Source organism: Ovis aries, chromosome 24 (genome assembly GCF_016772045.2).
Source record: "Ovis aries strain OAR_USU_Benz2616 breed Rambouillet chromosome 24, ARS-UI_Ramb_v3.0, whole genome shotgun sequence".
In the NCBI taxonomy this organism is placed as follows: domain Eukaryota; kingdom Metazoa; phylum Chordata; class Mammalia; order Artiodactyla; family Bovidae; genus Ovis; species Ovis aries.
The window spans coordinates 14635301-14647488 of NC_056077.1; the positions used below are offsets into that span (position 1 = coordinate 14635301).

General features: G+C 50.6%; 1 protein-coding gene across 4 annotated transcripts in view; it reads right to left on the bottom strand.

Annotated features, from left to right (window-relative positions):
- Positions 1-12188, bottom strand: part of MYH11 (myosin heavy chain 11) — a 126712-nt gene that overhangs the window by 12574 nt on the left and 101950 nt on the right. For all 4 annotated transcript variants that reach the window (XM_027961420.3, XM_027961419.3, XM_042239756.1 and 1 more), the window contains 9 exons: positions 11897-12109; positions 9785-9929; positions 6043-6249; positions 4403-4507; positions 4162-4314; positions 3657-3905; positions 1485-1697; positions 922-1134; positions 548-709 (listed from right to left, as the gene is read on the bottom strand). In XM_027961420.3, the coding sequence (XP_027817221.1) occupies positions 548-709; positions 922-1134; positions 1485-1697; positions 3657-3905; positions 4162-4314; positions 4403-4507; positions 6043-6249; positions 9785-9929; positions 11897-12109 (1660 nt within the window). The remainder of the gene's footprint in view (positions 1-547; positions 710-921; positions 1135-1484; positions 1698-3656; positions 3906-4161; positions 4315-4402; positions 4508-6042; positions 6250-9784; positions 9930-11896; positions 12110-12188) is intronic.

Here is a 12188-nt window from a genome sequence, read left to right on the forward strand (position 1 = left end):
GGGAAGCCTAGGCTTTCCCACCATTTAACCACAAAGCCCTTGGCCACAGGTGGCTGCCTGGGGTCTCTGGACGGGCTCCACAGACCTAAGAAACAGTGCTGAGGTCTGAGTGTTAGCCTCTCAGTGGTGTCTGACTCTTCACAGCAACCCCATGGACTGTATAGCCCGCCAGGCTCCTCTGTCCATGGAATTCTCCAGGCAAGAATACTGATGTGGGTTGCTATTCCCTTCTCCAGGGAATCTTCCCAACCAGGGATAAGAACCTGCATTACAGGCAGATTCTTTACCATCTGGGCCACCAGGGAACCCCAGAGCCAAACACCTAAGGATACTGTTTGGCTGTTGCTCAGCTGCTCCGCCTGGGGAGGAGGGTGGAGGTCACCAGGTGGAGGGTGACCTCACCACCTCCGCCCCCAGGGCAGGAAACAGCTCCCAAAGCAAAAGCATGATGGAAAAGCACCAGGTGACCAGGCACCAGCGACAGAAGGAGGCTGTGTCCAACCATGGCTGTGGACCCGACCTCCCTGGTCCTTGGGGCGTCACCCACCTGCAGTTTTCGCAGCTGCTTGATGGCTTCCTCCCTCCCCTTGACGGCCGAGTCGGCCTGCAGTTCCAGGTCCTTCAGATCCCCTTCCAGCTTCTTCTTGGCTGCCACCGCCAGGGCGCGTTGCTTCCTCTCGTCTTCCAGTTCCGTCTCGTATTCGTGGAGCTGGGAGAGGCCAGCAACATGTGCTGCAGGGCAGGGCCGCCCCTCGGATCCCTTCCCCCAGGGCCCAGGTTTGCACCACCACCGAAGGTGGGCTTCCCATCCCCGGGTTGCAGGGGAGAAATCAAAGTTTCCACGAAGCCAGGAAGTGGTGGCGGAAGGAAGGAATGCCGGCTGGCCCCGCTCCCCTCCCCTCTCTCCCCGCCATGGGTTACCTGCCTCTGGAGTTGCCTCCGCTTTTCTTCATTCTGCTCGTCCCGTGCCTGGAGGTCCCGCTCAAACTGTACTTTAAGGGCCTGCATGTTGACCTCCAGCCTCAGCTTGGCGTCTTCCGTCGCCTGCAGCTCGTCCTCGAGCTCTTCCAACTGGGTCTTCATCTCCTCCATCTGGGTCTCCAGGGCCCGCTTGGACTTCTCCAGCTCATGGACCTTTGATGTGAGGGGTGATGTCATGAAGATGGTTGGGCAGCCCCCAGTGATGGGCAGCTCATCATGGCCCAGGAGGTGGCTTTTGATACCCCCAGGATGCAAGACCAGGAGTCCAGACCACAGCCTTCCTCTCGGAACCCTTGACTCGGACCTTACCTCCAAAGGCTGTTCCCAACAGCCCAAGGCTGGCCCCCTCTTTGCATCAGCCCAAGGGACTCCCTTCAGTTCCTGATTATTGCTTACCATGAATGAGGCGTGGAGCCCTCTCCTTTACCTGTGGACTGATAACTAGCAGAGAGGGTCGGGGGCGGAGGGACATGGACAAGCAAAGACGATGAAGAGCCACTTACATTCTTGCCCACGTCGTCCTTGGAGCTAACCAGATCCTCCATCTCGGCTTTGAGCATTTTGTTGGTCCTCTCGAGCTCTTCTTTGGCTTCCAAGGCTTCCTCGAGGGCCCGCGCCAGTGACAAGGCTTTGGTTTCCTTTTCCCTGGCTTCTGCCTCGGCTCTGTCTCTTTCATCCGCATATTTGGAAGAGATGTTTTTCTCCTCGGCCAACAACTGCAACACAGCAAAAGACCCAGACGTGAGCTCTAGGCATGCCCGAGGGTCGGCGGCATTTAACTGCAAATATGGGGAAGAAGCCTTGTGTGCAGCTGAACTCATCCTGGTACAGCTGGGAGGAGGTCACATATCTATGCAAATAGTTTATAACAGTCCTGCTTGCCGACTTCTAGGTCAGCTTTGCAGAGCCAGCATTCGCCGTATTTGTGCTTAGAAATCACTAATGCTGCCCATGTTGTTCCACTGTGACCAAGGTCAGGGTGACACTTAATCCTGCCAGAGGCCAGTTATTCTTTTGTTTCAAGGCCACAGTCACTCCCTTACAGAAGTGCCCTGTGAGCCACCCTATGAGTAGAGAAGTGGTGAATATGTGGGTGGGTTTGCACACACCCTCTGCCTAGGGAAGCAGCTCCAAGAAAAGCCCATTCTGACGTTAACCTCATCTTTAGAAACAGAGGGGCTTCCCTGGTGGCTCAGTGGAAAAGAATCCTTCTGCCAATGCAGGAGACTTGGGTTGCATCCCTGGGACAGGGAGATCCCCTGGAGAAGGAACTGGCAACCCACTCCAGCATCCTTGCCTGGGAAATCCCATGGACAGAAAAGCCTGGTGGGCTACAGTGCAAGGGGTCGCAGAGAGCTGGACATGACTGAGCACCTAAACAACAACAGGAAAGAGCAGTATTCACTGTAGCGTCCAAAACCCAGACTGCCAGAGTCCAGCAAAGATGGGCACGTGACAGGGCCTCCCAGCAGCAGTCAACACAAAAACTCTCCGCTGTTTGTGACGGGAAAATAATAGAGCAGTCTCAGACCCTGGACCAGATAATGAACCAGCAGATAAGAAGCACTAAGAACAAGCTGTCAGCACAGAGAAGGGATGGCTGGTAGAAAAGAATCCCAAAATTCCATCCTCAAGTTGATTTTTGGAATAAGCCCTGAGTCACATGTAAACCAAAAAATATTTACTGACTCTGAATAACACATATTAAAAGCTGGTATTTAGGGGTTTGGGTCATTGAGGTGTGTGCATTTATCAGAACTCAGTGAGTGTATACTTAAGATTTATGTATTTCATTGTATGTAATTTTACTTCAAGGGGAGAAAAAATATTTTGAAAAATGAACCCTAGTTTATATGCAGTGTGGAGGTATCTAGAGGGTGATGTACAGTTGTCTGTAATTTGCTTTCAAGTGCAACTAAAAGATAAGATGCAAATGAGAGATATAATACACTCATAAATAAGCGTGTGATAAAGTCAGTGAAGTATTAGTCATTCAGTCATGTCCAACCCTTTGTGACCCCATAGACTGTAGCCTGCCAGGCTCCTCTGTCCATGGAATTCTCCAGGCAAGAATGTTGGAGTGGGTTGCCATTTCCTTCTCCAGAGAATCTTCCTGACCCAGGCAGGGCTCAAACCAGGGTCCCTGCATTCCAGGCAGATCCTCTACCATCTGAGCCACCAGGGAAGCCCCAAGTCAGGGTAAGGCCTTAATGACTGAATCAAGGTGGTGAGTGTCCAGGTGTTCACAGTACAAGGCTTTCTGCTTTGCTATGTGCTCAAGATCCTTTGTGATGAGATGTTAAGGAACAGTGGTATTTCAAGGATAGATACTTTAATTGGAATCCTCAGTAGGCGCCCAACAAATACTCGCTGAGTGAGTAAAATCAGTAAACCTCATTCCTTATCAGGGCTAGAACCCAAGGCACGACTGGGTTTCTAGATGGCCCTTGTGGTGGTGGTGGAACCTGGGAAGTCACGGCCACGGAGGCTTCGCCACTGTCCTCACTGACCCCTCGAGGAGCCTCACCCAAGCCGGCCAGCCTTCCATCATGACCAGCAAAGCCAGGATGGGATGCTGCCAGACACGCAGCAGCCACGCCGGATGTTCTACAGACCCGGACCCCCAACCCCCAGCCAGGGTCCGTGAGCAGAGGGGAGGGCCCTCCAGCCCCTACCTGATCAAACTTCTTCTGCTTCTTTTCCAGGTTGGACACCAGTTGTCGCTGGTTGTCCAAATCGACAACCAGGTCGTCCAGCTCCTGCTGAAGCCTGTTCTTGGTCTTTTCCAGTTTGTCATAAGCAGCTGCCTTCTCTTCGTACTGCTGGGTCAGGCCTTCGATTTCCTTCTGGAACTTCTTCTTGCCCTCTTCCAGCAATTCCACGGTGCTGGCAAAGTCCTGCAGCTTCTTCTTCGAGTCGGAGAGCTGAAAAGGCAGGGTCCAGGTTGGGATGAGAGGAGGCGGGGATAAGGGAGTCCCAGCCCTGCGCCCCTGAGAAGCCATGACCATCACTAAATAAAATCAACAGCAGGGGGAGCTGGTGAGCCAAGCAAAATGGCACCATGGAAGAAACTCAACAGCAGGGGGAGCCAGTGAGTCAAGCAAAACGGTGCCGCCGTTCTACCACAATCACATCCGAGCCATTGAGCTACCCTCCAGGGCAAAGACACGCAGTGGGCACCTGGATGTTCAGGGTCGAGATGTGGCGCTCCAGGTTCTGCTTGGCTTCTATCTCCTCGTCCAGCTGTTCCTGCAGGCTGTTCCTCTCGTCTTCCAGCTGGCGCAGCTTGGTGGACACGTTGAGCTTCTGCCGGGTCTCTTCTTGAAGCAGCTCCTACAGAACGGACACGCAGAAGTCCAGGAGCCCGCCCCCAGGAAGGCTGCACCTCAGGTGCCTCTAGGTGACGTGGCCCGATACCCACCTGGGTGTCCTGGAGCTGGGACCCAAGGGACGCCACGTCCTTGGCCAGCTTGATGGCCTTGCCCTCTGCCTCGTTGAGCATCCCCGTGACACTCTCCACTTCATTCTGTGGGCGCCCGGAGACTGGTTAGTTGGATCATCCAGGACAGGACTGTCCTTAAGTAAGAGGGGCTCTCTGTACTCGGTGATCGGCCTTGGGGTGTTGACTGATTGAGAGCTTCCTGTGAGCTAAGGGGCCTGGTCATGGTCCCTCCTGGGGGGGAGGGAAGGACATCCCTACAGGTTGCCATCTCTGGTAGCCTCTGGTTCCAAGAGCCTGTGAGAGCCCTATTATACTGTGGTTGGACTGTACTCATTGGCCCTGAGCCCTCCACATGGATCCTGGAGCCTTGCCAAGGTTGGCAAACATGAAGAGCAGGTTTGCAGGTCCAGACACTGAGCAGCGGTCTGGACTCACCCGATCCCTAAAGTGAGGGAAGAGGCTGCGGGGGGGGCGCCTCCATATCCAAGGGTCCTGTCCCTCCCACCCCTTCCTCACCCCTGCTCTTCGCCCTTTCACTCATCCTTACGGCAAAGCCATAGATGCAGGCACTGACGGTAGAAAGCTCTCTCTACCTTTCCTCTGCCTTTTACTCCAGGCCCTGGTATCTCTGAACAAGTCCTTTCAGAGACACCAGCCCACCATCCGTCCTCCTCCCATTTACAGTGAGGATATAAATGATCCTCATTCCTCCAGGATGTTGTTTGTGTTAGGATAGCAAAACCCTTGTGCTCAGCTGTGTGTGGAAAAACTCATACGTCATGCTGTCCTGTATCCTTGTCCCAGGCTCTAAGCGCATTAAATATTTATCAAAAGGTAGGCCATATTCCATGAATGGAGAGTCAGTCCAAATGTCTGTTCAAAGCTAATCAAAACCAAAGACCAACAGACCATGTCACTCTTCAGCTTAAAACCCATCAGTGGTTTCCCATCACTCAGTGTGAAGACCGAGATGCATATATAATAGGGCCTTGAAGGCCCTGTGTCTTCTGGCACCAACCTGCTCCAGTCCCATTTCGTGCCACGTACCTTCCCCTTCCTGTAAACTCCCCTTGGCCCTAGTCTCCACCATCCCCTATCGTCCATCAGGTTTATCATTCTAGCTCTACTGGCCTTACGTGATCTCTTCTGACTTCTCCCTTAGTCCTGGGCCTTTGCACATGCTATTCCCTGCCTCTAAGTAGACAGACTTGTCATCTGTCAGACTATACATCCTTCTTAGGGAAGCCTTCCTTGACTCCTCCGCCCACAGGCCCAGGCCCTTGTATTATTTATATTCATTGCAGTATGTGTCTCTGCTTCCCAGCTTCATTTCATATTCATCTTCATTGTTATTAATGTCTTTCCTTGCACTGGGCTGGAGTTCTCTGGGGGCAGGGACAGTGTTTGTCTTCTTCCTTGCTGTTGTATCTCAGGATTAAACACAGCACCTGGCATACAACAGGCACTCAATAAATACTCATTTTGAATGAGCAGGTAGGAGTTTTTAGAGGTTAAATTGAATAAGGCAACCATGGAATGTAACTCAAGGAAATGAACGGAGGCTTCATTAGCTGGAAGAACCCCATCCTTCAGAGACAGTCCCAATGAAGTCGCCTCACCTGCAGCTTGTGGACCTTGTCGTTGAGCTCGGCCCGGACCCTCTCCCCGTCACTGTACTTGGACTGCAGCTCCTGCAGCTGCACCTCCAGCTTCTTCTTCTTGTGTTCCACCTCCTGCTTGGCCTGGCTCAGGACTCGCAGCTCTCCGGCCAGTTCCGCATTCTCTTTCTCCAGTGCCTGCTTGTTCTTGTCCAGGTTGGCCTTGGCCTAGCCAGAGAAGCAGAGGGGAAAGAAGGTGTTAGGCCCATGGCTGGCAGAGTGTTTTAAGATAAGGACCTGTGCTAGCGGGGGATCTTCCTCTTTGCTTCCCCCTCCCTTGGTAGGTCTGGGGACCTGTGCTCCCCAGCTCATGGGAGGGACTCGGGGCAGTGAGGAGCACACGATCACCAGTGAGACCTTTTGGATTCTGTTTTCCTAAAGCTCAGAGGTTGCTAACTAGCATCCCCTGGGCTGCATCAACCCTGCCATCACATCCTGTTTGATTCATGTTATACCTTTTAACATTTTAATAAAGAAATATTACATAGGGACGTCCCTGGTGGCCCAGTGGCTAGGACTCGGCGCTCCCAATGCAGGGGGCCTGAGTTTGATCCCTGGTTGGGGAACTAGATCTCACATGCCACAACTAAGACCTGGCACAGTCAGGTAAATAAAAAGAAATATCGCATAAAAATCTGGGCTCCCAGCTTCTCATTTGAAAAATCGAACGTTCTGCTTCATGACTGGGTGGTGGTTAAATCATTTGTCAAAATTCACCGAACTATATACACTTAAGGTTGGTGAATTTTGCTGCATACATCTCTATTTAAAGTCTGACTTCCAAAAAAAAAAAGTAAAGCTCTGGAAACAGAGGTCTTGCCTTCCTCCAAGAGAGCAATCAGCTGGATCTGAGTAGCAGCTGGCCCTGTAAACAGGGCAGTCACACTCCACTCAGCCCCAGTCCCCACCACTCCCTATCGTCCATTGATTTATCATTGGATGTACACTGCCATTTCTGTGAAAGTTTAGAGAAAGCTATTTTATCTAAACAGCTCTTGTAGGCATATGAGTTTCTCTAAGAAAGAAAGTGTTTGGGGGAAAAAGCAGAAGAAAGGAGGGACCTTCTCCTGGGTCTATAGGAGGAGGGAAGGAGCAAGAGAGAAAAGTGTGTGGGTCCTGAGAGTGGAGAAAGCAACAGTGGGCTCACCCCTCAGCTCCTGGGCAGGTCTGTGCAGTGTCTAGGGACCCTCAGAAGCCAGTCCTCTGGTGATGAGTCCATTTAGTGCTGCCAGGACCCCAGACAGGGACAAAGTGCCTCTTAAGGCAACAGTGCAGGTTGATATCAAGGACCCTGGGGGACCTCACGGGACCTGGGCTCCCCTAAAACCTTTTTCCCAGAATGGTGGTGACTATACACGTGTAAGAGGAGTCGAGGTAGGAACAGTGCTACGAGTTTTCACCAACAATCTGAAAAGTTGCTAGAGGTAAAATAGTCCCCCTTTTCAGTGCTCCTGAGATGGTGGGCAGACGTTCCGAGCCCCCTCCTGCTCACACAGGTCAGGCATGGATGGCCAGAACAGCTGAGTCTCTGCAAAGAGGCCCCCCAGCGCCTGCTCATCTCAGATGACCACCTGGCTCAGTGCTGGTCAGTTAGCTTTCCAAACTTACAGTGACACACAATACCTTACTACTGTCTGGAGGACTCATTCCATCAGGTGGGAAGAGCCCATTTGGATTCAACTTCGATCACAATTAAACTTTCTCGGGGACTTCCTGGTGGTCCAGTGGTTAAGAGTCCACCAGCCAACGCAGGGGTCACTGGTCCCGTCCCTGGTCTGGGAAGACTCCGTGTGCGGTCCAGGCCAACCAAGCCCACGGGCCACAACCACTGAGGCTCACACGCCCTAGAGCCTCTGCTTCAAGACAAGAGAAGCCATCACAAGGCAAAGCCCCCGCACTGCAACCAGAGAGGAGCCCCCGCATGCCGCAGCTAGAGAAAGCCTGAGTGCGGCCGCAGAGACCCAGCGCAGCCAGGGGTAAACAATTCCTTAATTGAAAAATAATTTCTGGGAGCTTCATGGCAATCCAGTGGCTAGGACTCCATGCTTCCAATGCAAGGAGCTCAGACTTGATCCCTGGTCAGGGAACTAAGATCCTTCATGTCACAGGGCATGGCCAAAAAGTGGGAAAAAAAGAAAAAAGAAAAAAACCCTTCTGAACATAATAAAGAGAAGACAATTGAAAGAGGAAATACATGTTACAGATATTTGTCATATTCAGACCCCACGTGACAAGTGACAAGGTGACACCTGGAGCATGAGGGTGTTCAGTCAGGGACAGTGCATTTCAGTGTGGGGCCTGGAGATGTGCATTTTAGCAAAGGTCGCAGGTAGGATTAAATGAGTTGGTGCCCATAAAACTCTGGAACAGTGGCATATACTCAATGCCATACAAGGGGTTGCCGGCGTTATTTAAATGTATGGGAAAATTATGAGATTATGATCGAAGTGGTGGTGAACCAGTTCATGGAAGAATTATTTATCTTTTTTTTTAATATTTATTGATTTGGCTGAGCTGGGTCTTGGTTGGTATTCCCCGGTGAATTTGGCCGAGTCAGGGTCTTAGTTACAGCACCTAGGATCTTTCTGTGGTATGCAGGATCTTTTTAGTTGAGGCATGTGGGATCAAGTTCCTTGATCAGGGATCAAACCCAGGCCCCCAGCGCTGGGAGCACAGAGCCTTAGCCGCTGATCACCAGGGCAGTCCTGAAAAACATTCATCTTGACTGGCGGTAGAAACTAATGCCAACACCAACAATTCTTAGGGAACACAGCAGCCATTCAGTCTAGAAAGTTCTGGAGGAAAGCTGCAGCGCTGACAGTGGTATAATTCAGACTTTTAGAGAAGCCACCTAGCAGGATGTCATAAGCTAAAAAAGCTCTTCCCTGGGCATGATACACAAGCACATTCTCCAAAGAGAGAGGAAGTTCCGGATACACAGAATTTTAGTGCTAGTTAACTGCCTCAGACCCTGTGCACCCCCAAATAGCCAAGCATCAGAGGAAGATTAGATCTAGCCATTCTCAGACTAACCAGGGAGCACTGTCTTGCCACTCAAATGATGACAGTCTTGCTCCACTCTGCACAGAAATGAAGATGGCTAGACTGTCCTCAGTGTTCAGCTACCTTCCCAGAATTTTGCTAAACTCTGCTTATCCACAAGGGCCTACCTGGAGACTCTGCCCTGGAGAGGCTAAGAGATGAGCCCAGAGCCAGGGCTTCCCAGGTGGCTCTGGTGGTAAAGAACCCGCCTGCCAGTGCAGGAGACACAGGTTCAAACCCTCGGTTGGGAAGATCCTTTGGAGGAGGGCACAGCAGCCCACTCCCGTATTTTTGCCTGGAGAATTCCATGGACAGAGGAGCCTGGCGGACTATAGTCCACAGGGTTGCAAAGAGTCAGACATGATTGAAGCGACTTGAGCATGCAGACTGCTGGGACTCTGTCAATAGCTGTGTGACCTTTAGGTACTCTGGACCTCAGTTCCTTCTTGTGTCAAAGGGGCTTCATTGTACCCATCCCAGAGGGTGGTGGAAAAGACCAATCAAGATAATACTCCGTAAGCATAAATGCTGGGTGCCATCACTCTCATTAGAATCACCGTGGCTTGTTATTGGCCCTAGTGCAGACACTCGCACGTCGTTACCTGAAGCTGTTGACCTATTCTCTGAATTTTGTTGTCCCCAAAATACCATCGCGACTCACCCTCTTGAACTGCTCCAGTTGCTCAGTGAGCTCCTCCACCACCTGCGTGTGTTTCTGCCTCATCTCCTGCACCTGGGACTCGTGGGACCGCGTCTCCTCGTCCAGGGCTTTCTTCAGCATCGTCACCTCCTGCTCCCTCTTGGCCCTGGGCAGGAAGAACACAGAGGCTGGCAGCGGAGGAGACAGAGATTTGCCTCAGTGCAGAGGCACGAGGGGTCTCCCGGGACCTGGAACTGAAGTCTTCGTCGCTATCCCTCCCAAGCTGTGTGACCTCAGGTGAGTCCCCTAACCTCTCTGGACCTGGGATTTCCTCAAAACAAGGAGGTAGCTATAAAATAGAGGAGCATGCTACCTCCCAGAATCTCCCAGGGCCGACACACAAATACACAAAATAAAACACATGATATTGTTGGAAGAATGCAAAGTGAGTTGCAGACTGTTCTGTAAATATTAACATTAGCTCTATTTACTGAGGATACGCTATATGCCAAGCTCTGACCTAAGTTCTGGGCATATGTCATCTGACAGAATATTCAAGGTGACTTTTAGAGGCAAGTGTATCATTTCTGTTTTACAGATGAGGAAACAAAAGCTAAGAAAGAGTGAGCAGCTTGCCCAAGGTATTAAAACCATTGTGTGACTGACCAAGAATTTGAACCCAAACAGTCTGAGTTCACTGCTTTGAGCCACTGCTCTGGGCCAGTGCAAAGGGGGCAGGAGGTTGTGCTGGCTTCTAGGCTCAGCTCAGTGATGTAGCCCAAAACCCAAAATGTGGGAAGTAAACCTCCATGTTAGCACAGCACTTGACACAGGGTGCAGTCAAAACACACTTGCGTGTTTGCTGAATAAATCAATGACTAGTTTCACTGAAGCCGGCATTCATTATCCGGCAGGTGACCCGCTTTTGTTTCTGCTTTTTGGTTGGGTATTGTCAGTTAGCCAGCAGTGACACTTCAAGTGAGGCCAATCTGATAAATATTATTTTGAAAATTTAATGCAAAACTTATACACACTCAGGAAAAGACAGGAATGAAATTCCCCAAAATGTTAACCGTGGTGGTACTGGGGTCAATGCCTTTGGTATCTAATTCTCCTACAGTTTTCAGGTCATTCTCTAGTTGAGTATATCCTCCTACTGTGATGTCAGTTCAGTTCAGTTCAGTCGCTCAGTTGTGTCCGACTCTGCGACCCCATGAATTGCAGCACGCTGCTGTGATGTAAGCCAAGACTTAAAAATAAGCATGATTAGACATAGAGAACAGACTTATGGACACGGGAAGGGGTGAGAGAAGGAGAGGGTAGGACAAATGGAGAGAGTAACATGGAAACATATCCACTGCCATATGTCTAATAGAGAGCCAGCGGGAATTTGCTGTATGACTCTTGGAACTCAAACTGGGAACTCAAACTGGGGCTCTGTAACAACCTAGAGGGGTAGGATGGGGTGGGAGGTGGGAGGGAGGTTCAAGAGTGGGGGGACATATGCATACCTACGGCCGATTCATGCTGACGTATGGCAGAAGCCGATACAATATTGTAAAGCAACCATCTTTCAATTAAAAATAAATACATTCAAAAACTAAGCATACTTAACTCACCAGTTGATTTTCATGGTTCAGACATATTAAAATGTTTTATTATATTTAGACTTGATGTTAGTATTTATAACATCAAATATAATAAATTATTAGAATTTTTAAATAATTAACAAATCCAGTTTTTCCAATTATCCTCTTTGGGTAACAGGAAACTCCCAAATGCCAAGTAGCTAATCATCTCCAGGGTAGGAAGATATGCGAGCCCTTTTAGGTATCCATGTGGCTTAATTAGAAATATTTATTACTCATTTTTCTGAGATGGCCTTTTTGTTAAGAACAGAACTGAATCAGTTTGCTGTACACCTGAAACTAACATGACATTGTAAATCAACTATATTTCAACAAAATTTTCCAAAAAACAATTAAGCATGCTTATATCCGTTAAAGCAAAATGCAATCAGCACAATAAACATAGGGCCTGAGGAGCCCCGTGACTCAGGATCTGTGTGGGTTTGCCCCTTTCCACCAGCCGTCCTGACCCATCAGAGTGGCCGGCCGGGTGGGGGCTCCTCACCTGAGCTCCTGCTGGGTGGCCGTGCTGTCCAGCGTGTCCTCCAGCTCTGTCTTCAGCGCCTCCAGCTCCTCCCCCAAGTCCCGCTTCTGCTTCTCCGCCTTGTTCCTCGCGGCCCGTTCTGAGTCCAGGTCCTCCTGGAGGTCTGAGATGTGACCTTCCAGCTCCCGGATCTTCTTCAGGGCATTGTTCTTCTGAGCCATTTCGTCATCCAGCCTGCCGGGGACAGATCACCAGAACTAAGACCCTGGGGTCCCAGGGCCCTGCTGTCCATCCCATGAGGTGGCCAAAGATG